General features: G+C 42.5%; 1 protein-coding gene across 1 annotated transcript in view; it reads right to left on the reverse strand.

Annotated features, from left to right (window-relative positions):
- Positions 1–25083, reverse strand: part of LOC139446632 (uncharacterized) — a 57322-nt gene that overhangs the window by 15035 nt on the left and 17204 nt on the right. Inside the window, 29 exon segments of the mRNA XM_071227911.1 lie at positions 332–485; positions 733–965; positions 1096–1310; positions 1505–1691; positions 2539–2815; positions 2971–3145; positions 4362–4491; positions 5944–6060; positions 6884–6989; positions 7412–7635; positions 8442–8696; positions 11247–11418; positions 11923–12087; positions 12682–12911; positions 13956–14097; positions 15369–15403; positions 15891–16029; positions 16901–17098; positions 17436–17719; positions 18081–18237; positions 18604–18825; positions 19125–19278; positions 19850–20124; positions 20232–20441; positions 21630–21866; positions 21989–22115; positions 22439–22745; positions 23377–23501; positions 24489–24718. Of these exon segments, the coding sequence (XP_071084012.1) occupies positions 332–485; positions 733–965; positions 1096–1310; positions 1505–1691; positions 2539–2815; positions 2971–3145; positions 4362–4491; positions 5944–6060; positions 6884–6989; positions 7412–7635; positions 8442–8696; positions 11247–11418; positions 11923–12087; positions 12682–12911; positions 13956–14097; positions 15369–15403; positions 15891–16029; positions 16901–17098; positions 17436–17719; positions 18081–18237; positions 18604–18825; positions 19125–19278; positions 19850–20124; positions 20232–20441; positions 21630–21866; positions 21989–22115; positions 22439–22745; positions 23377–23501; positions 24489–24718 (5482 nt within the window).

The raw sequence follows: 25083 nt of genomic DNA on the forward strand, positions 1-25083 counted from the left end.
TCAAAGATTCATGGACACGTTACTGTGTTACCTGTCGAAGATCCATGGATTTATTATTGTGTGTTGCCTGCCAAAGATTCATGGAAACATTACTGTGTGTTACCTGTGAATGATTCATGGATACATTACTGTGTATTACCTGTAAAAAAGATTCATGGAGACCATGGAGACATTGCTGTGTGTTACCTGTAAATGATTCATGGATTTCTTAATGTGTGTTACCTTTCAAAGATTCATAGAGACATTACTGTGTTACCTGTCAGTGATTCATGGACACATTACATTGTGTTAACTGTCAGTGATTCATTGATACATTGCTGTGTGTTGTTACCTGTCAATGGTTTCGAGCTGTCCACCAGCATGGCCCCAGTGTCTGAGGAGTGACATAAGCCGGCCATATTGCAGTCGATGAGCTTCGCTGTGTACCTGCTTCCATCGTGGAGGTCCAGCTGTGACAGCGTGTATTCTTCAACAAGTCCTGGGAGCTTTAGGAAAGACAGAAGTAGGATGGTTTGTAATAAATGCATTTTGCATAATATAGAAACTATGATTCTAATGTTATAAGATGCGTATGTTGTGGGTTCAAATGTAACGTGATATCGGCCGTATATCAGATATAACGACTGCTCCATAGTCATGTAGATGTAAATGATATAGATTGCAATAAATATAACATTAGTGTTTTATACTAAAACATGTTTAACGTGAATACGTGTGATCAATGACGGTTACCTTCAGGAGACTTGACTTGAACTCCCCCAGCTGGTGTGATGAGATGGAGAGGTATTGTCTCTCTATGTAAGACTCTTCGTCCTTGAACTTCCAGCCTATCCTAAAGGTCGTCCTGCTGATGGACGTCCCAGCCACAATGGAACCGTGTCCATCTAGGATCCCTGGTGTTATTACAACTTCTGGTGGAGTGATGTCAACCCGAAACCCGTTGGACGTAATTTCACTGTATAAACCTGCCACAACAAAGTGATAGCACATGTACAACTAGCTGTTTTGGATACGCACCACTTTTCTTCGTTTGATTCGTTTTTTCTACATATATATCACAACTGAGGGATACGGATGTGCGTAATAGCTCATCACCTGCTTTGTTGTAGGCCCTGACAGTCGTGTACAGAGTCTGTCCAACCGGAAGTTCGTGGCCACGTGACAGCGTGTGGAAGATGGCCTCCTCCAGGACGGCATTCGTTGCTGCGAGAATCTCGTCACCTCCTGGTGTTGTCCCTACACGCCATTCATAGTGGTCTAACCCAGACTCAGGGTCGTGGAAGCCTCGCCATTTACATCCAAGGAATGTCCTAAAAACAACTATGTTAAAACAACACAGAACTATGTGGCAGGATAATGTGATCTTATGATCCAGTAATTCTTTTGTTTTAAGATAACAACCTTCGGTTCAGGACAGACAAATGGAAATAATAGTCTTTTTACGGATTCTAAATAAGTTTGATAATACTATGGCAAATGGCAGATTGAGTTGCATCATGATCACCTGGAAGCCTGATATTGGACATCTTCATCTCGGGTTCCGTCCATGATGTTCCCACTTCGTGGGGCGGTCAAGTCTAAGATGACACCATCACTTGTCGCCATGGTGCACAGACCAGCCATGTTACATGCGGTCACCGTCACGTAATACGTTATGCCGCACTTGAAGGCGATGTCATGGAAACCCACATCTGCAACAATTGGACACGCACAGGGTAGCCGCATTCTATAGTCATGAATATTAGTACAACAATTAGACAGTATACCTTCATAAATATTACTACAATAAGACACCCACAGGGCAGCTGCATTATATAGTCATAAATATTAGAACAGCAATTAGACATACACTTTTTACTGCAACATACCTTCATAAATATAAGTACAACAATAAGACACGCACATTTCACCTCAGTATACCTTCATAAATATTAGTACAACAACTAGACACGCATATTTTGCCGCAACATACCTTCATAGATATTAGTACAACAACTAGACACGCACATTTTACCGCAGTATAGCTTCATAAATATTAGTACTAAACTCAGCTGTCGGGGTGTAAGCGTAGACATGTAATACCAAGGTTATACCGCCAGTCGCAAGCCCGTTACCCCGGACTACAGGACACACTCTGTACATTGGTAGAACATATCGGTAACCAGGATTCGTTAATCCAGATGACGGCACTGGGCACAGAGCCGTCGGCTTGACGCGGTTTCGTTATATATTTGCTCTCACAGTATAATCCTAACAGTTCCCTAAAACACAGAAACGCGAACCTCAAACAACTCATGATAAGACTGTCCAAGTAAGGTGGGTGGTGTGGTAGCCTAGAGATTAAAGCTTTACATCATTCAGCCGAAGACCCGGGTTCGATTCCCCACATGGGTATAGTGTGTGAAGGACATTCGTGTGTCCCATGCCCTTAGAATGATGGAATATTATTAAAAGCGGCATACAAACGTACTCACACCCAGCGCAGTGAAGACTGTTTTGTGTTATTAATGATATTTAGGGAACAGTTTTGCTTTTTACCTGTTCTTGCTCCCACGTGTGACTGAGCGAGCGTGTCGTCACATCCCCGACACGTGCCCACCTGCAGGAGATAGTGACTGATTGAAGAGTGGGGGTCAGAAAACCCCTCCCAGTAGGAACCCATCTCCGACATCAAGGTGACAAAGTCAGCGTCCTTTGCCTGGCCTCTAACGTTGGTGCGTTGTCCATCATACACGTGGCCCCTAGAGGGCGGTGTGTTGTCCGCCGTCACAGGTCGTGAAGTGATGAGACTGTGCAGGCCTACATTGTTGTATCCCTAGTGCACCATTAAGACATTATAGTATCATATATTGCAGGTTCACACTTTTACCATTTTATACGTAGTAATAAGGTTGTGCATTTGTTGAGAGTTAGGCTTTAATAACGTTTGAAGCTACAAATACAGAATACATAAATTGATAAATACATTACCTTCACTGAGACAAAGTAGACATGCCCGTCTACTAGGGGTGCCTCGCCGTCGATAACCATACATTGGTCAGTTGTAGATGTGTACTTGACAACGTCGTCATAGGTAGGTCTCGACCCCACCCCCACGTCATAGCTTACGACGCCACTCTCTGGGTCAGACAGAGCACCGTCCCAGCTGGAACAAGCACACCACAGACAGTCAATACTTTCAAACTGAACACAATCTCACCAGCAAAGGAAACTGACAATCAGACTCACTTTTAAGTCAAGTTCTAACTGTATTATTAGGTGACAGTACAATAACAGATATGTCTCCTTTACTAACTGTGGCATCCAGTGTTCGGACAAAAACATGAATGTGTCAATAGCTAACTGTTATATCTAGTTTTTGAACATTAACACACGTATGTCATTCAGAAAGTGTGGCATCAAGTGTCAGGACAAAAACATGAATGTGTCAATAGATAACTGTGACACCCAGAGTTAGTAAATGAGAACATGTGTGTCATTCACTAACTGTGGCATCCAGTGTTTTGACAAAAAAAACATGAATGTGTCAATAGCTAACTGTTATTTACAGTGTTAGAACATTAACACACGTATGTCATTCAGAAAGTGTTGCATCAAGTGTCAGGACAAGTACATGAATGTGTCAATAGATAACTGTGACCCCCAGTGTAAGTAAATGAGTACATGTGTGTCATTCACTAACTGTGGCATCCAGTACAGGACAAAAACACTTGTGTCAATCATTAACAGACAGATGGTGGACACTAACTGTGTTATTCAGTGTTAGTACAACACCAGACAGATGGTGGACACTAACTGTGTTATTCAGTGTCAGTACAACACCAGACAGATGGTGGACACTAACTGTGTTATTCAGTGTCAGTACAACACCAGACAGATGGTGGACACTAACTGTGTTATTCAGTGTCAGTACAACACCAGACAGATGGTGGACACTAACTGTGTTATTCAGTGTTATTACAACACCAGGCAGATGGTGGACACTAACTGTGTTATTCAGTGTCAGTACAACACCAGACAGATGGTGGACACTAACTGTGTTATTCAGTGTCAGTACAACACCAGACAGATGGTGGACACTAACTGTGTTATTCAGTGTTATTACAACACCAGGCAGATGGTGGACACTAACTGTGTTATTCAGTGTCAGTACAACACCTGGCTGATGGTGGACATTGACTGTGTTATTCAGTGTCAGTACAACACCAGGCAGATGGTGGACACTAACTGTGTTATTCAGTGTCAGTACAACACCTGGCTGATGGTGGTCACTGACTGTGTTATTCAGTGTTATTACAACACCAGGCAGATGGTGTCAAGTTTTAACTGTATTATTGGTGGACACTAACTGTATCACTTACCACACATCTATCACAGACGTTATGTATTGCCCAGAGAAATGTATTGATCCCCCTGACGTCACTGGCGGCGTGGAGTCAATCAACACCCCCGACGATATGACTGTCCTGCTCTTGTTCACAAAGTCCGTGGCTGTAACCACAAAACAATTTTTATGTAACAAGGAACCCATTTATCAAAACAGTATCAAGTATCAAAAGGTGTGAATTTAAATATCAGTCGAGGGATAATTTTAGCTATTATATTTATTTGTTCATTGATCCTTTATTACTGCAATGTCATTAAATAGTGATGTATGCCAGATGTACAACGCACTGCACCAGTGATATACATGTATACTGACAGATATGCAATACACTGTATTTCACAGTATCAGATATACACTCTCCAAAGAAAGAAGCGAACAGGTAGATTTTTAATGAATTTTATAGTACCTAATAAAGTCAGTATAATTTAATTTAATATCATAGATACAAATATGAAATTTTGGAGCACGATAGTCACATGTTGTCGTTGTACAAAGGCTTTGAAAACTGTTCATTGTCATGTCACATAAGGCCACAAAGTTTCGCTGAACTCAGTATCTTGAGGAATTCGATTCAATGCAGATCTCGTGGCCCCCGCACACCATGACACTACCGCCACCGAATTTGTCGAATTCACATAGACAATGTGGGGAAAAACGCTCATTTCGACGACGAAAAACACGTTGTCTTCCATCTCGCCGGTGAAGAAGAATTTGTGGTTCATCGCTAAACCACACTCGTCTCCAGTTTCTCAAATTCCAAGGCTGTAAGGTATGGCACCGACGCAAGCATCGCTGTGGTTGGATCTGTTGCAAAACTGAGACGATAACTGGTTTTCTCGGTCAGATTCCAGCCTCACGAAGATGGTTCCTGACAGTCTGGTCTGATATCCTCAACAGACCAGGGATTCGTCCTGCAGTCTCCGTAGCTGTGACATTGCGATGACGAATGTAGTGATCCTCTTGGTTGGCCGATTCTCGGACGGTCTGCAGTGGAATTGAACTGAGCTTATCGGTCCCAAAGGCGGCACATGGTGCTGAGGTGGACGTTGAAGCGGCGTGCAACAGAAAACTGCGATTCCCCCCTTAGGATAGGTCTTATGGCGATGTTCCGATCGGCAGCGCTGAGTCTCGGCATTTTTTAACTTAGAAAATGTTGACAATTGAATGACAAATTATTGGCTTATACTTGCCTTTTATAGCTACTTCCACGAGTTCCGAATGCCATAACTTGCACGTGCATTTTGCACGACAACAATGCCGTTTAAGACGTTGCAAATCGACAATGGCTGCGTTTTGACGCACCGTTTGTCGAATATCAGGCCACCAACATTTTGCCAAAACACATATCCAATTTATATTCCTGAGTTTTTTTGTAGTCAGATTCAATGAACTACATACTACCAGTGCGTTTCTTTTTTGAAGAGTGTATGTGCATTCTGTAGTGTGTCACCATCCATCAAAACAATGTCATATTCTGTCAACACATCGTCCATCTGGGAAATGTCAGATAAAGGGAACACAAATTCTGTCAGGGTTTTGTCGTCATTGACATGTACCTGTCACCGACGCGTAGATGGTGTGCCCGTCGTTCAGGCGGAGTCCGTGCAGGATGGCGTGGTTCACCAAACCCTCTCTCCGTCTTGCAACCACGTCTTCTCCTCCAGGATCAGAACCTACGAAAGAGGAGTCGGGGTTACTTTACAGTTTACAGCCGTCAAGATTACACGTGGCTAGACCCTGCTGCTATGAAGCGACTCGGTTCTGTGATAACGACTTGTGATAAAATATAGGACTGTAAATATTGATAACTATCTATTACTGACATAAATCACTTCCGATCAGCAATCAGATCTGGCACCATGTACAATGTCTCTTACTGCATAACACATTTGAATGAAATCGATACATGAAGCCGGTATACGTTTTAACACAAAAGTAATGATTCCTTTCATAAGCTGGATCAAGTTGATAGTTATTGTCCCATACAGAGGTTAAAAACAATCTGCCGCCTGTCGTACCATTATTACCCTGAGTAAATTGTTCTGTCGATGTTGTGTGTAGCCTGTAGATGCCAGTAATGTGTAATCTTGTATGTTCTAGATGACCTTCATTAGATTTATTTAAGTAAACTAGAAGGGTTTTCCCCTGTTGACAACTGACATAATATCCACACTTCAAGATTCTTGCTTCGCCAAAATCACTGTCAATGTCACAATGAGAGGAAAAGATATAACGTTTGTTTGTTGGTCAACTCGGCAATAAATCAGCTGTATGACGGCTACAATAAAAAAAAGATCGAATCTGGAGCGGCCAATCCAGTTATTGATAATATGAGCAAAGATAAACGCTGTCGGGGTACGATGGCACGCAATCATCCAAGTCACCCAACCACACCACTCGAAGATCGCCCTTAGCTCGACCCTCACGATCAGCAAAGGCTTCTTGGCACATATATAACCGGAATCACTGCAGGGTGAACATTTTATAGAAACTTACCCAGAGCAACTTCATAATATGCTATCCCACTGGGGTGTGGAGAAGACCCTTCCTCTTCTACATCTGTGAAGCCGTCCCAGTAGATCACCATCTCGCTCGTGCTTGTCTAAATAAACATACCTGTAGTTCACAATCTCGTGCAACAATAAACAGCAATGGTCCTATGGGTGAGTATGGTAATGCCACAAAAAGCAACACTAAAGCAATATAACGATGGGGGACACCAAAAATGGTAAGCTGTCTTCGGAAAACTACCGTTGAACAAATGACATATGTACCACGAGTGAGAAGGTTTCAGTGCTCAAGAAGATCTTTTCACACATTCATGTATTACCTCGCTTTATGTAAACTACACAAGCCTTGTGCCAATCTGTAGCTGATGCCAAGGAACAAAATGTATGAAAGTCAATTTAAGGAATGAATAGCTATCATGACACATGCTATTGAAGTTAAATTCTTATGTTGAGTATAACGGATCAGGATGTCATCATGAGTAAACCAGTGGCGAGACTGAGCTGACTATTGCACCTGGAATGTGGGACTGGTGAGTCCGCCCAGAAACACCCTTCCTCCGCTCGGTGGTGTCACGTCCACCGTGACCCCGTCACTACACGAGTTGACCTCTGGTAAGTCTTCTGTCCACTTCTCGTTCTCCACGGTTCTGGCATCAGCATGAACACACACATAATACCTCCTCCCGTGGACAAGCCGCCGTTCCGTCTCGTCAAAGGCCACATTTACAAATTCCTTGTCTGTAACACCAGACATCAATCATTTAATATTCCATTTGGCGAAAAATGCAAAATAGGGGTTAAAATGATATAAATGAATCACTAACACAATACTGATGACACCAGATGTTCGTGAAAAGGGGACACTTAATTTGCTCTGCTGGAACTACCCGCCACTCACACAATGAGCATAAACAAAACCTGATAAGACTTTGTATATGGCAACTAAAGACACCATAACGAATTTATTATCCCGTAAATTTACACTATCTGGTATCCATACAGCACATGTCATGTCAAAATGAAAACTTGAAACGTTAAGGGTCAAGGGAGACTACTCTTCAAACCTTAGAGGCCAAGCCTTGATGACAATTTTAACTTTAATCTTGATCAATAAAGTCATGAACGTGATCTGAAAAAAAGATTTATGTCCTTGCACGTCACAATAATGACATAAAAACACAAAACAGTGTCGAAAGACGAATTTCTGTACCAGAATTTCCATGTGAAATATGTGAATTTGGTGTTGGAAAATCCAAAATGACTGTTACTTAAGGTATAATGTCTCATTTTATGTCAGTAACAATCATCTTGGATATTTACTGACGAGGCATAATAAATTATTATTCATCTCTTATTCGATACAATTTCTTTTGTATATGGAGTGGTTTATATTGTGTTTTGGCATTTATTATTAATCTTTGAAACTTTTGCCTTTATGTAAAAGTAGTGGGAACCTATGTATTTCACTTTCTCGGAAGTTTTATGTATACAGCGTTAGTTTTGAGGGTTGTGGTGGCCTGGAAGAATTCTCGTCAATCTACTACCTGTGTGCCCGCACTTGATGACATCCGGCATGCTACAGGGGTCAGTGAAGGTCATCAGACTCTCTCTCTTGTAGTGGGAGGAGGGGTCCACCTGGTCACCTGACACCACTGCCCACGTGTAGTTCCTGTGACGGAGTGTCGGCCACACAGCAGACAGGATGTCCCTGTAGGGGGTGTAGTCAGCATCAGCGATGTTCCACCTTTCATTCTGCTCCAGGGTGATGGGGTGCGCAACATCAGCAACTTGTCTGGCGCCTGACAGCAGGATGGAAACTTACATGACACTCGTTGAGTGGAGGGATATTTAGAAAATATCACAATATGGTTCAGATGAAGTAAATAATTAGTGATGATATATCTATGATATGAAACACAGGAAATATGTAAATAACTTTTGTGTCCACCTTGCAGGTTAAATTACAACTATTTATGCTGAATTTATTATGTGAGTTGATTATTGTCATAATTTTGATTTTTAGATGAAAAACAAAACAAAAGAGCAAATGGGCCTCATGTCACACCCCTGAGTTTTGTATGGATTAAACTTAGAAATACAGCAAAGAGGGTGTGGGGGCCTCTTCTAAAGAATTTTGTATGTACCATTTTCCATGACCCCCTCTACATATTCCAGGCCGTATCACGAACTGACCGCTGAGTCAAAACATGGTGAAGAAAGGATTGAGCCATGCCTTCATGTCACTTAAGATACTTTGTCTGTGCCAAAGCTGGGCATACACTTACAATGTGTTGGACAGTCTCATTAAATTCATTATATATTCTATATTTCATATTTACATTTTTGATACAAAATCAAGAAGTATTTGGACCGGAGCAGCAACAAACAGAAAGCCTTCTGTTTGACTTTTTAGGCAAGCCGACTTCATCCAAGCGAACCCAGTGCTGCTGATCTTCTCAAAACACTGCACATTAACTCGATGCAGTGGTCGGTCAGATAGCCTCTCACTGGATCACTGAGTATAGGCGGATTTGATATGGCACTTCGCTTGGCCTACACTCATTTCTGTACCGACCAGCAGTACAGAACCATCAACAAAATCTACATTGTTATGTTTATGGAAACTGTGGATTCCATTGTTTTCAACACGAGTCTCTACATGCTTTACAAGAGAATCATCAGACAAATAAACGTGTGCAAAAGTGCACAATACAATTTTGTCATGAAGAGCCTCCGTGTTTATCAAATCACACCCTCCCATTATGATTGATTAATATAAGCGATTTAGGGAAGAGCGGTAGTGGAGGTATCTATTGTCTGACACGATTCTTCGTGTGAGGGTGTCACTACTCTGAATTTCTTGTTTCGTCCAATCAACAACACCAAATGTATACAAAAGGACGCGTACAACATATGTATTTGTGGCTTTGACTTTACTGCGAGCGTTCAGCTCTGAACTCCAGATTTTTCATTTGTATTCTGCCCGAGGTTTGTCTTGAATTGTGGGCCTGGCCTTCCACGAATATACTGACTGATCCTCCTTCTTTGACACGTTTCAGATGAAGAATGTTGCATTTGTCGAGGCCATTAGAAAAGTACCAGACAAGGAGAATTTGTCTTTTTTTAGTTTAATCTCCTTTGGCAATACGTCCAACATCATCCATGTAAAGGAGGTGAGTAAGGGGTATAAGGATTTTGTGACAAACAGAAAAGCTGAATACTAAATGAATCGCACTGAAATATTCCTCTTTTAATAGAAATGGGTTCCGATTTCATCACCTAGCTCTCAAGGTGAGTTGACGAGCAATTCATTTAAGACGAGTATAGCAATTAGCCGCTCGGGGAGGTAAATACATTCCAGTGATGTCAAAATCCATTCCTGACGTACTGAATCATGAGCTTTTCTATAGTCAATACAACATACTGAGAGGTTACGGTAAGTTTTAGGCTCTTCAAGGATAATTTTTGAACCGGCAATTGAACCTTATATCCCCAACATCCCTTTCTCGTCCCTTTCTGCTCCATGTAAATAATGGAAGCGCAGTATGATCTGTTAGACACCCTGTGAATATTTTGTATTGTGTATTCTGACAAGTAACAGGGCGGAAGTTTTGGGATCAGTGAAATTACCTTTCTTTGTGAGAAGTATTCTTCTACCTTTACAAAACCAAGGTGGAACATCCCTGTACCCACATGAGAATTTAAACAGTGAAGTAATGGTATTTGGATACAATTTAACAGTTTCCAGTACTGATTTCGAATAGCATCAGGTCCTGGCGTCGTATTAGATTTGAACTTTTAAATTACATTTTTCAGTCAATGAGGTGTAATCAAACACACAATGGTGATCTTATTTTTTATGTACACTATCATTGTTTTCCTCTACTCATGGTTGCTCGAGGTAAGAGTTGTTGGGTGTAGACCACACCTGTTTCCAAAATCTTTCACTGGAAGCCCTGGTGGGTCCTTTCTCAGCACTGCCCTTTTGGCATTTTTTTTGCCTCTAAATTACTGTTCATTAGATTTGAACAGTTGGTTTAGTTTTATCAGGTTTTTTTGTCCCACCTTCTTTTTCTTTCTGTCCAAATCTTTAACTTTGACTTCAGAAAATCACGAATTTAATTTAGAAATCACGAATTTGTTTTAAAATTTTCCAAATTGATTGATTTGTTCTGACATTAATTGCCCTTAGGTACGTAATTTCATGCAAAGTTCCATCCAGGATATATCTTTCCTTCTTTAACTTTTATTTGGAACTGGGTTATCATTTGATGATTTTACTTATTAACTTTGTGTGGTTCAATGTCTTGGGAAACCATTGTTTCATGCTTTGAGACTATATTTCTTACCAACAACATCGATGACGATGGCAGGGACAACAACCGCAGGGTCGTATTCAGCACAGTCTCTTACGTCGGCGGATACGGTGCTGGAGAGCCCCACTTTGTTGTAGCCTCGAACAGCAAGACGACGGCACTTACAGAAGTCCAGGCGTTGGGGCAGCAGTACACGGAATGTCATCTGGAACAACCGTTGTGTGGGGTGTGTTGTGATTTATCCATAGTTGTAATCAAGAGTAGATACAATGCTACCTCGTGATTCCCCGGGTTAAAGTAGATATATAGAGAAAATATATAACGTCAACGTTACAGAATAACCAGTCTCGATTATACGATAAAACAGATTCCATTGGGAGAAGAGGCAAAATAGTGGTGACAATTAAATGAATGGACTACTGAACATCAGTGATGACAGCAGGTGTTCACGCAATAGGGTAAGCATGTTCTTTCCTCGTGGTAACAAAGCAAAGCACACGTTTGGCTACCTCGTGGGAACACTGGGTGGAATATATCCAAAGCACAGTATTTCATGTCGGATAAGCAGTTAAATGTGATGGTAGTCAGGCTCGGTGACGTGGGACGTTCCTTACCATATCAACCACTGGTATTTACAGGCCGCACTGATATAGCTTGACTATTGCTGACTGCGGCGTACAACAACATTCACTTCCCTCATCCAACGTACCACATCCCCGCTGGTTGTGCTGTCTGACACTTGCTGCCACGTTGTCAGAAGCCTGCTGTCGTGGTCACTGTCTGTTAAACTCCATTCGTATCTGTCTACAACGCCATACGCTTCAGTCTTCACTGGCATGTCCGGGTCAGCAAACCTTGCCATGGTCACCTCAAGCTGGAACAGTGGACGCAGATGGGTGTGGAGCCTGCTGATGCTGGGGCACGCCCGTATAGAGACTCACAGTAAAAATATTCCCGTGCCACTGAACCGTCGGCGCCGATGCGGTTCAATAGCACAGTAAAGTATCATTTTTATTGTTAGCAATTGTGCAAAACAGTATCTCTGAGGAGCATTTTAGAAGCTGTAGCATTAATGAAGATAGAACTAGTGAAAAGTTGAAATCCATTTGTCAGCTCTCTGTTGGTGAATATCATTCTGTACACAAATCATATCATGGAATTCGCTCATATGACTCGACACATCTTTCAACATGATAATTAGAATGTTGTCAAAAAGAATGAGTTGGAAGTGTATCTTCAATGTAACCGTGATCTTAAAAGGATCGACCAAAGCCATGATGTAAGTACAAGATTTCAGCTGCCCTCCGCCCCTACCTGTAAATGACATACTTTTCAGTTACTTGTAAACACAAACTTTTCAGGGTATACCCTTTGACCAATGATCAAACCAATGCATGCTTTTGTTTAGATATGCTTAACGGCGTCGGAGAATACAAGTAGAGACATCCATCAGATTTGCCCTCATCACCTTGGAGCCTGTGTCGGTGTCGGCGTAGTTCACGCTGATGTCGCCGCTAACAGGTGGGTGGTGTAGCACTGTAACTCCGTCACTGTACACGGCGTCAGTGCAGACGTTCACAGCACACAGCTTCACAGCCACCCTGAACGTGTAGCCCGACATGAGATCCAGTCCCGTGGACAGTACGTGGTCGCGGTGTCCAGTGTACTCATAGTCCCTTTCTGTGTGCCAGAGGTCATCTGAACATGGTAAAGAAGGTATGCAGATGATACGTAGATATGCATTCGATATGAAAGATAAAACTTTAGGCGTGGGTTTTGTTTTGACACTGAGCATGACAACACAATGATCATGACAATACGACGAGCATGCAACGGAACAAGCATAACAACACAACGAGCAAGACAACACAATGAGTATGACAACACAGTGAGTATGACAACACAATGAGTATGACAAGACAGTGAGTATGACAACACAATGAGTATGACAACACAGTATGACAACAGTGAGTATGACACACAATGAGCATGACAACACAGTGAGTATGACACACAATGAGCATGACAACACAATGAGTATGACACACAATGAGCATGACAACATGACAATACACCACACACGAATAAATGATGAGTAAACAAGCATGATTCTACAGTAGATTTTATCGTAGGGCAAAGATTGGATATTTTTATACATCTTTGGCGAGACTCCGTGTACGCTTAATATGCGCCACAATCTAGATTGGCATACACTGTCGTCTCCTTGTATCATGACAGAAGTATATAACACATGCACATAACTTCATATTATTTAAACTATAACCAAACTGGGGACGACTGTCACCCCAACATTACTTGTTTGATATATCATGAAGGCTTATTGTTATCTATCAATCGTGAACAGTCCTTGGGTCCCTCAATGAGAAGTGCCACAGGACAGATCGAACAAAGACATTTCTACACATGCATCTACAGTTGATTTAGAATATATATCATGGAAAGCCCTCTGTTGCTACAGTATACACTGTACAGATAGAGCAAAGTATGACACTGGTGCTTTGTGTCAGTATTTTTAAATATATATCTAGACACAACCATTTAAATGTATGAACGTATCACTTCAATCTGTCTTGCGTTCATGGAGCTATAAACGTAACGCCTGTGTGTACGCTGTGTACATCCACATGGCGGGTAACGCAGGCTGCACACCGGTCCTTTACGGTTATAACTCCACATGCACGAAAACATATTGAATCATATTGAGGGTGTGGTCATCAGTACCTGATAAAGCGAACCTCTTTTCCAGCTTCCACTTGACATCTGGGTACTGGTGGGTATATTGTTGAAGGATGTTCCAGTGGGCGGCGAACACAGAGGTTGATAGCTGATAATCCTGGTCCTCGTGACAACCATACACGGCAGACTGAAACATGAAACAAGAGGATATACCAACATATACCTGATCCTCGTGACAACCTTACACGGCAGACTGAAACATGAAACAAGAGGATATACCAACATATACCTGGTCCTCTCGACAGCCATACACGGCAGACTGAAACACGAAACAAGAGGATGTACCAGCATATACCTAGTCCTCGTGACAGCCATACACGACAGACTGAAACATGAAACAAGAGGATATACAAACATATACCTGGTCCTCGTGACAGCCATACACGGAGGACTGAAATATGAAACAAGGGGATATACCAACATATACCTGGTCCTCGTGACAGCCATTCACGGAGGACTGAAACATCAAACAAGAGGATATTCCAACATATACCTGGTCCTCGTGACAGCCATTCACGGCAGACTGAAACATGAAACAAGGAGATATACCAACATATACCTGGTCCTCGTGACAGCCATTCACGGCAGACTGAAACATGAAACAAGGAGATATACCAACATATACCTGGTCCTCGTGACAGCCATACACGGCAGACTGAAACATGAAACAAGAGGATATACCAACATATACCTGGTACCAACATATACCTGGTCCTCGTGACAGCCATACACAGCAGATTGAAACATGAAACAAGAGGATATTCCAACATAAACTTGGTCGTCGTGACAGCCATACACGGCAGACTGAAACATGAAACAAGAGGATATACCAACATATACCTGGTCCTCGTGACAGCCATACACGGCAGACTGAAACATGAAACAAGAGGATATACCAGCATATACCTGGTCCTCGTGACAGACATACACGGCAGACTCAAACATGAAACAAGAGGATATACCAACATATACCTGGTCCTCGTGACAGCCATACACGACAGACTGAAACATGAAACAAGAGGATATACCAACATATACCTGGTCCTCATGACATCCATACACGGCAGACTGAAACATGAAACAAGAGGATATTCCAACATATACCTGGTCCTCGTGACAGCCATACACGGCAGACTGAAACATGAAACAAGAGGATATACCAGCATATACCTGGTCCTCGTGACAGACATACACGGCAGACTGAAACATGAAACAAGAGGTAAACCAACATTTTCCTGGTCCTCGTGACAGCCACACACGGCAGACTGAAACATGAAAGAAGATGATATACAAATATTTTCATGATATCTATACCTGAATTAAAAAAAGAACATTGTTTACTTTAAATTATTATGAAATATTATCAATTAAAAAGATCACAGTCGCTAATTGGCTCACCATGTTATGATGTGTAGGATTCCAGTCCTGTGTCCCTGCAACATTGAAAATAGAAAGTAGGTGGCCACAAAGTAGGCAGCATATCATTTCTAGAGAAGACAAAGTCTAGAATATGTGAAAGTCGTGGCGGACAATGGTAGCAAATGAGGCAATCGTAAAATATCAAAGTCCGATTTAAAAACACCGACTCCCTGCCAGCTTCCAATACTATTACAGACTCAAGGACTGAGCACGTGCCTCTTTCAAGACATTTGACCGTGACAAATTCATGAGTGTACATTTGTTATAAAGATCGTATACTTATTGATGCTGCCACTTATTTAACTTATTGTATTGTTTGTGATTGTAAGTCTAAAAGTCTGTGTGTCTCAATACATGTTTTTTTGTCATTTGTTCATCATTATTCGTTCTTCTGTGGTTATTTACTGATTTCACAATTGTATTCTGTACGCATTTCAGTTTGCAAATTCCTCCCGTAACAAGATAGTAAAACGTTCATCTTAAACTTCTCTTAGACAATACCTTGAATGGAATCACACCCGAGACCATCATATATCGTCATCTCAGAGATGTTAGCGTTGTTGATGACAATGTAAACCCCATCAGAAGACTGGGTCACCTCGCCACCAGCCGACCTCGCCACGACTGTTGTGTAATATTTCTACAAAAAACATTCAGACAACTTTTGTAGCAGTTATGTATATGCTAAAATTATTTCATTATTACTATTAATATAAGTATAAAGTTAGCTAATGGTAGTGTGGTGCGTAAACTTCCGGTTCGGTATACCGCGGACGGTGTTAGTGTGACGGCACTGTGTGGAACTTTCCAGTGGCTGGGTGGGTTGTATATAAGCGTCTTTACGTTTTCAACACTGTCTTTACGTTTCTCTCACGCATTTGATCACATCGGAACCACCTTTCATGTGAGGATCGCTCATCATCCCTGCCTAGCCAACTTCGGAAGCTTGACCACTGTCGTGGCTGGGTGAATATATAGTATTATCACTGATTTTTGCTATCACCACTGTATTTTTGTATTTGATACTGAGCACTGCCATCATATTATACATTGCCATTGAATATTATACTACCATTCTATTGTGTACGGCCATTGTAATTGCTGTGCAGTAGTTTGTATTGATTTGTAAAACTAGTTAATTTTTGTAATACATTTGTCAATTGTATATCGCTGTTGGTAGTTTGTTGGCTTCACACTAGATTCTTTTTCTTACAGATATCTGGGTGAACATCTTGATTCAATTTGGAAATCGACACGTAACAATCTGTCTGAGTGTTGTATGCAGCAGAAAAAGCAGACAGTTGCTTTGCTCTTCAACCATTGAATTAACCATGGATTTCATTGAAGAACCATGTGATTGTAATATTGAGCAACCTCAACTTTTGATTGATATATGTAAGTTGTTCCGTTATCTGTCTATACTGCTTTTACAGACAAAATTCATTATCAAACAGATGAGTAAGTAAAACTCTCAACTACACTGCAGGTCTATGTACTAATGCAAATGTCACCTGTGACGTGTTCAGCAGTAGATTCGTGAACTGATGCTGTAGCAAGTGTCCTGTGTCTTCATAGCCTCTCACGTCAACTACCCCGGGCCTGGTGCCAATCCCCGCCCTGTAGGTCACGTTCAACATGTCGTCATCAAACCCATACCACATCGCCTTCAGCCCTCGTGTAGACAGTTGGTAGTCGGAGTCCCGCAGTTCCTGCAATGTTTGAGGACACTGTCACAGCCTAGGTGCAAATTAATGAGGGGTTGGGTAGCCTAGTGGTGAAAGCATTCCCTCGTCACTTCGCAGATCCGGTTACGATTACCCATATGGATACAATGGTGTTCCCTGCCGTGATATTGAAGGAATATTGCTGAAGGCGGAGAACTCACCAAAGACGCTTTCCACGATTGTGTGATTCCGACTCATGGAAATTAAATTTCTTATACTCAAAGTAAAATGAGTTCATCATTTACAGTGAGAAGGTGAACAGTCGTTAAACGCATTTATTCTGCTTTGAAATACTATCTGTAAAGAAATTACGTTTGCTGACCGTTATCTGAAATAATTCTTCTTCATTTTCGGGGCAAACATCCATGACGACACCAGGAGAGGGCAGCGTGACGTCATGGACGTAAGGTTCTGCTACCGCCACTGTGGACAGCCCGACTGTGTTGGTGACCCTGACTGACACATAGTAGGCATGGCTGTGATGGAGGTCCCAGTGGAGGTCCCGGAGAGCTACTGCTGTACACGTGGGCGGAGACGTCACTGTGCACCCTGCTCCTGACTGCAGGGCAATGAAGGGCAGGATCTCAGTCCCATACGGCGAGGTACCTGTACACAGTAGAGTAGGTCAAATGTATACGTGGGACTTCCAGGTGACAATGTATCTGCAGTAAACCTAAGCTGGTAGTAAGAGGAGAATGAATAGGGTGATCAGGCTCTGTGACTTAGTTGATTAAGAGTCATCGTACCCCGAAGGCGTGAATTGTTAACATGAGTCACTGTAAATTCTAGTTCAAACATATAACTTGGATGCTGATGAGTGTGACGTTAAACAACAAACTAACAAACAAAGATAAAATACACAGACATGACCCTTAGGGGTGTTATCGGTCAGATAATAAATATATTTAAGACTATTCGAAGCATTTATGAGATTAATTAAAATGAAGACAAGACCGCCACTTCTTACCGACTGCAGCTTCATACTTGAGGTGAGCAACATCTGGGTCCGTGACATGTGAGTTGTTCCACGTCACTAGGAGATGACTCAGACTGGACGTCAGGGCAGCAGTGACTCCCCCGTTAAAGACAGGCTTCTGGGTGTGCACGAGGAGACGCCCCAGGACCTGAGGAAACAAGAAGTAAACATGGCGGCGACATGAGGGGCGTTGTTCATGGAGGTTCAGGAAAACGGGCCATGTAGCTCAATAGGTTATGTATAATCACATGTACTCAAACAGATGGGGGACAGATAAGTTAGAGTCTCAGAATATAAATATACACAGAGGAATCCTATGGTATTTCCTATTCAAAAAAGGTTGTTTGTCAAAATGGTCAGGATCGGGAGTCGGGAGAAGCACGATGGTATGGGCAGGTTTTCATGCTATCAGTCACTGGTTTTCCTCGTCTTGACTCGATACTGACTGCTATTGAATGATACAGTTCACTCATCCACGGAGAATCAGGAGGTAACATTGTTAGTATCACTTTACCCGAATGGTTGTAAGACCAGCTTTGTTGATGGCCTTGATAGCGATGTAGAACTGTTGCCCCTCACTGAGAGAAGGATGGTAGCCTTGATACTGCGGATGATGATGAGTGGACGTGTACGGCAGGATGTCTGGAGCTGCTTCACCAGAAGGATCTGACATCAGCCCCACCTCGTAGTCATAGATACCGCTCTCCGCGTCAGTTCCGGTCCAGTTTACAAACAGCTGGCAAGAGGAATGTATCATTGACAGAGGCCGCACGAAGAATCCTGATATTGCTATACGTGAGTCTCAATCTACCGAGTTATGATGATCTTTAAACTGCATTTTTAAAAACTTGTCGATTTATTAAGAGTGTACATGATCACTACTATCAAAGGTTTGAATAGGGTGTATAAGTGGTGAAAAACTGAAAACCTTTGACCCACGAGACTCACAACATACACAGTGAAACACTTCAGCATTTAACACAAAGTTTAGACATGATCGTCTGTTATGTAAGCTACTATGAATATCTCTCATACGTTGTGCTGTGTAGAAATATATATCTGGTGGAAACTTGACAACGCTTTAGACTGTATGCAAAATGTTGCATTTCATGCCAACATCGTTCCATTCCATATCACGTAAATGGGGAACTTCTCTAACTCTGCTGCATTGATTGCTGTTCCTTTGGATCTGAAAGATTCGCCAGGGTATACCATGAACATGGAGTGGGACCTCCAGCTTAAAGAGCTTAAGGGTAAAAAAACACCATAAAAGTTGCATTTAAAAATTGGTGACATAGGAATATTTATAGATAAATCCATTACAGTCGGTGGCGAGATCACTGACGCGATCCATTTTCTCGTACTCAATAGACACAGCCATACGTCAAACAACCATCCAGCTTTATTTGTATTCACAATAAAGGTTTGAATATCAATAAGGCGAACTCTGATAAGCGACATTAATTATGCCAGCGGCATGACAAGGACAGCACATTGTCCACACAGTTAGAGCATTATACTGCATGGAAAGATGGCACTGGATTGTGTAACGTGAGATCTAACTAAAACATTTTGGGACCCATCATACAATACCAGAGGGATATCCATTATGTCTATGTGCTGTTCCGAGACGTTTGTGCACAAAGGCGTATAGGAACCTTCGTAAACAAAGACGTCAAACGTTATCTTTAAAGTTCTTTTTCATAATGTATAGGCAATAAGAATTGTTAAACACATCTAATTATCCTGGTGTGTCGTACCTGCATTGGGTATCTAGTTCAGTAATTCTGCTTCTCCTGCGGTGATTGTCTATGAACCAGACCGTGCCTGATGAGGTGGTGACCAGACCCGGGACAATGCTAGACGAGGCTACAGCAATCTGTCCCACTGCTGGTGGTGTGTCATCAAGGGTCACTCCGTCAGAACACACAGGGTCAGATGCCTCCAGGGCCCGGTTGTAGGCCACCACTGTCACGTGATACGTTCCTGCGGAAGGTGCCGACCAAGCTGCATGTGTCGAGTAGGTTTCAGTCACCTGTAATTGTGATGGTTTGAGACGCATGTATGTGATTGTCAACGAGTAAGTATGCACCCTGGAAGAAACCTTGATAAGCCCTCACTCGAAGGAAGTCATACACGTACATTTAATACACTCGTATCCAAACCGAAATGCTCCTTTTGTAGACACTTGTCCGAGAACTGATACTGGTAGAACTTGACCCCACTCTCCCGGTCAAAGAAGCCATCCCAGTGGGCGTGGAGCTGCAGACTGTCCTGGTAGTCCACTTCCTGGTGTCCAGGCTGACCATCGTGGACAACTCCAGGGTGCGGTGCACTTGCATCTACTGTCAACTAGAGAGGCAGTAACATCATAGAATATGTCATCTAGAGGGGCAGTAACATCATAGAATGTGTCATCTAGAGGGGCAGTAACATGATAGAATGTGTCATCTAGAGGGACAGTAACATCATAGAATATGTCATCTAGAGGGGCAGTAACATCATAGAATATGTCATCTAGAGGGGCAGTAACATGATAGAATGTGTCATCTAGAGGGACAGTTACATCATAGAATGTGTCACCTAGTGGGGCAGTAACATGATAGAATGTGTCACCTAGAGGGACAGTAACATCATAGAATATGTCATCTAGAGGGGCAGTAACATGATAGAATGTGTCATCTAGAGGGGCAGTAACATGATAGAATGTGTCATCTAGAGGGACAGTAACATCATAGAATATGTCATCTAGAGGGGCAGTAACATGATAGAATATGTCATCTAGAGGGGCAGTAACATGATAGAATGTGTCATCTAGAGGGACAGTAACATCATAGAATGTGTCACCTAGTGGGGCAGTAACATGATAGAATGTGTCATCTAGAGGGGCTGTAACATGATAAAATGTGTCACCTAGAGGGACAGTAACATGCTAGAATGTGTCACCTTGAGGCGCAGTAACATGATATAATGTGTCACCTAGAGGGGCAGTAACATCATACAATGTGTCACCTAGAGGGGCAGTAACATGATTGAATGTGTCACCTAGAGGGGCAGTAACATGATAGAATGTGTCACCTGGAGGGACAGTAACATCATAGAATGTGTCACTTACAGAGGCAGTAACATGATAGAATGTGTCACCTAAAGGGGCAGTAACATGATAAAATGTGCCACCTAGTGGGGCAGTTACGTCATAGAATGTGTCACCTAAAGGGGCAGTAACATGATAAAATGTGCCACCTAGTGGGGCAGTAACGTCATAGAATGTGTCACCTAGAGGGGCAGTAACATCACAGAATGTGTCACCTGGAGAGGCAGTAACATCATGGAATGTGTCACCTAGAGAGGCAGTAACATCATGGGATGTGTTATGTGTGTTTAATTAACGTTACATGTATGTTAAGTAGTATCATCGTTACATTAAGATTCAAGATCAATAAAAAATGGCACACTGTCAAATACTCGTTCAATCAGGCGCATGCACACATTGTTCGCTGATGCTTTAAAAATAAACATACAGGAAAGAATTATCCTCACCTTGATTGCAAGCGACGTGTTTAGTTTGGCGTGGTTCATTACTGTAATCTCGATGAAGTAGTCGGAGTCGTGAACGCCCTTGTGCATGTCGTGGAACACGCCACCGTGACTGAGATTAGACGAGATTATGCGTGGTTTGATCTGGAAGTGTCTGTGGTAACACCCTGTCCCTGGCGTACAGTAACAGTTGGCACCCCGTGCATAGTCGCCGTACCTCGCTGTGCAGTTGGCCAGTGTCTGGGGGTAATTAAACACAACTGAATAAATGCAATACAAACAGCAAGATTGGACCTCCCTGAGATGAAGAAAACATTGATATTAACAGAACAAAGCATCCAATGACAGAGGAAGGTATGTACTTGCGTGTCTCCTTGAGCTGATAGATGTTCTTCTCCGTGGTAGATGTCTGAGCCGGTGATGTTGTCGTAGAGTCTCCACGACACAGTCTCTAGACCACTATGGTCGTCAAACGCCAGCCACTCAAATCTTAAATGCAAGATATGGTATTTGTTGAACGAGTATTTGAGTTTGGTTTAAGGCGTCTTTGAACAGTAGTTTGGTTATTTTCAGGGCGTGTCAGCTTCATGAAGTGATGTGAAGTCTACGAGCACGGGCATGGTACTGACAAACCTAGAAACATAATTAATGAGAAGTTGGATTTGAACCGATGATCATAAGTGTCAAGAACGCCGGAGGGACGCAACTTTGAGCCCTAAATTGCGGCGGATGAGACAAATGGGTCACCCGTTGCCATTGTTTTGCGTTGAAGGTACTTTTTACTAACTTAACATGTAGAAAGAGAAACTCACGTCATTTCATTGAATTCCTCTACTCTATGAACATTGACGTTGAGTCTGTCTCCCCTGGTGAGCCACAGGTTCTCTATGACTGGAGGCGATGTGTCCACGTGGACTGTCACGCTCTCCTCAAGGAGCTCGCGCCTGATGTCGTACGCCCTGACCCAGAACCTGAGGGTGTCTCCGTCCACGAGGACCGGTGTGACTGTCTGGTGCTGAGTCAGACCCTGGGTCTGGAAGTCGTCGTCAGGAGGGCGAGAGAGGATGCTGCTTCCGCCACTGTGGTCAATCAGGAAGGCGGTGCGGTATTCAACTATGCCTGGAACATGGACGCCATTTCTCTCACTGACGCATTAGCTAACTGTGGGGGAGGTGGTTTGTGACACAAAACAATTATAAACCGAACAATGATACAAACAACAATTGTGTAATTGTAGAGGTGATTGGTTATTCGATCAAATAACTTTTGATGGATTAAACTCAAAAACAAATTGACGTGAGTGACATTTGGACATGAAGCACATTTAACAAACTGCGATCGTAAATGTTTTTTGGGAAATCATTACCTTCCTGGTTGAAGAATAGCAGATTTACATCAGTACATGAGCCCAGATGTTGGAGCAGGAATGAGGATAGGAGCTATATCTTATCACAAATGTGAGGAAATTAAGGAAATAGGTCATAGCTCACGCTATCAACCACTGATTGTCTCCCCGACGGTAAAGGTCATTGCTCACGTTCGACACCTCTGATTGTCTCGCCGACGGCAACTGCTATCATCTTTCTCGAAGTCGTCGCGTTAAAGCCCACCCACATTGAGGGAATTGTGATAATTCGACAACTGTGTCAATCAGGGCGCCGTCTATAAACCCATTACAAATGCTTCAAGTTCGTCCTTAATAGGCAGGTATTGAGGAAATAAAACTCTATAAACACAAGGAGTTCCTCACCCTGCACGTGATCAATGGCGTCTATTCCCCTGGAGTGGTTGTTATCGTCGTAGTCCGGGGTAACGTCATGCAAGGAGGCCGCTTGCTTCAGCCATCCGTTGTTGTAATGAAGGGTGTTAATGTACCTGTACAGCGTATAGGGATGTTATATTGTTATACCTATGTGTGTCACAAGTACATTTACATCGTGCTTGATTAAGTGACTGAATACAGTATCATTATAAATACGAAATATATCATAATATATACAGATTAAAATAAATAAATGTAGCAAAGATGGGGGGCGGAGGGGGGTTGCATGGACCTTGCACAGTCAGGCATGTAAGGCCCATCATCAGCTCAGGGCCCTTGCCCCCTCTACACACAGAACAGATAGCGAATGGGACTTCTCCAAGGAGTGGCTGCCCGGTCGAATCCATCCCGTAATGTGAAGACTCCCCAACACTGCAGCCTTTTACATTACCAAGATTGTCAGAAGGGTTGTATTCTTGGCAGCATACCTGGGTACTCTCCTGATGTCAATAAACATGGAGGCACTGAGAACAATGGGGAGTCGGACAACTTCGGATGCAAGCGTGATATTTCGGAAGGGAGGTCCGCATAATTGCCATGTTTTCCCTGAATCTTTACAGGGTTGCTGGTTTTTTTTATAACCACGATACAATGGTCGTTCAAATAGCCTCTCCATGACAAACTGGCTGATTTGATAAAGCACTTCGCTTGGTTGATACTCATTTCTGTACCAACCAGCAGTACAGAACCATCAACAAATATTAACACTGACATTGAGATTTTATCCTTGGCTCGTTTTAAGAAAACTGTGGAATGCTTTGTTTTCTTCATGAGTCTTGACATGCTTCAAAAGAGGATCATCAGACAAATAAATGTGTGCAAAATTGCACAATGCAATTCTATCATGTAGAGCCCCCACGTTAATCAAATCACGCCCACCAGTTATGATTGGTAAATTTAAGCGATTGAGGGAAGAGCGCGGGTGGTGGGATTTATTGTCTGACATGATTCACAAAGTCAAATTTTGAACCAAGTCACATGCCAAGAGAAACACTATAGGGATGTAGATGACAAATGTTGGTGAATGTGTGCTTCCTAACCTCTTCTCCCAGTCGACAGACACGTTCGTCGTATTCCACTGCCAGCGGTGGGTTGTTATAGAAGCCGATGACGTCACTAGCAGCCTCGTGTCATGGACAACGCCCACTTTTGACACCTCGTCATAGATGAATATTCGCCGAGCACTCTTACTGTTTTCAGCCTTGTCGTAAGCAGTTAAAACAAGCGCATACACCCCGGGTTGTGGCAGATGAAACTGGCTCGATGATGTCTGCAAACCAAGGATGAATGACGTATTATTTAGATTTGAAAGATCAGATGACACAAATGTATTGGCTTGACAATAAATATCACACATAATAATCATAATATATTAACTTTTTCATGCATGTGTGTAATTTTGTTAGGTGTGTGACATGATTAAGCGAACTGAGTAAGCTGGCGTCAACCCCACCATGACCAGATATCACAGCTTGCCAGCTAAATGTGGGAGCAAAGCTGATGGGAACAAGCGTCTTGAATCCCACAAGCTCGGATGAGATGTCAGGACCAAGGATCAAATTCGATTCGAATCTGCACTACCAACCATCCATTCAATGATCCTGACACTTCTAAGGGACGCAATTCTGTGAGTGA

Source organism: Haliotis cracherodii, unplaced genomic scaffold, assembly GCF_022045235.1.
Source record: "Haliotis cracherodii isolate W230 unplaced genomic scaffold, xgHalCrac1.p SCAF_6, whole genome shotgun sequence".
Lineage (NCBI taxonomy): Eukaryota > Metazoa > Mollusca > Gastropoda > Lepetellida > Haliotidae > Haliotis > Haliotis cracherodii.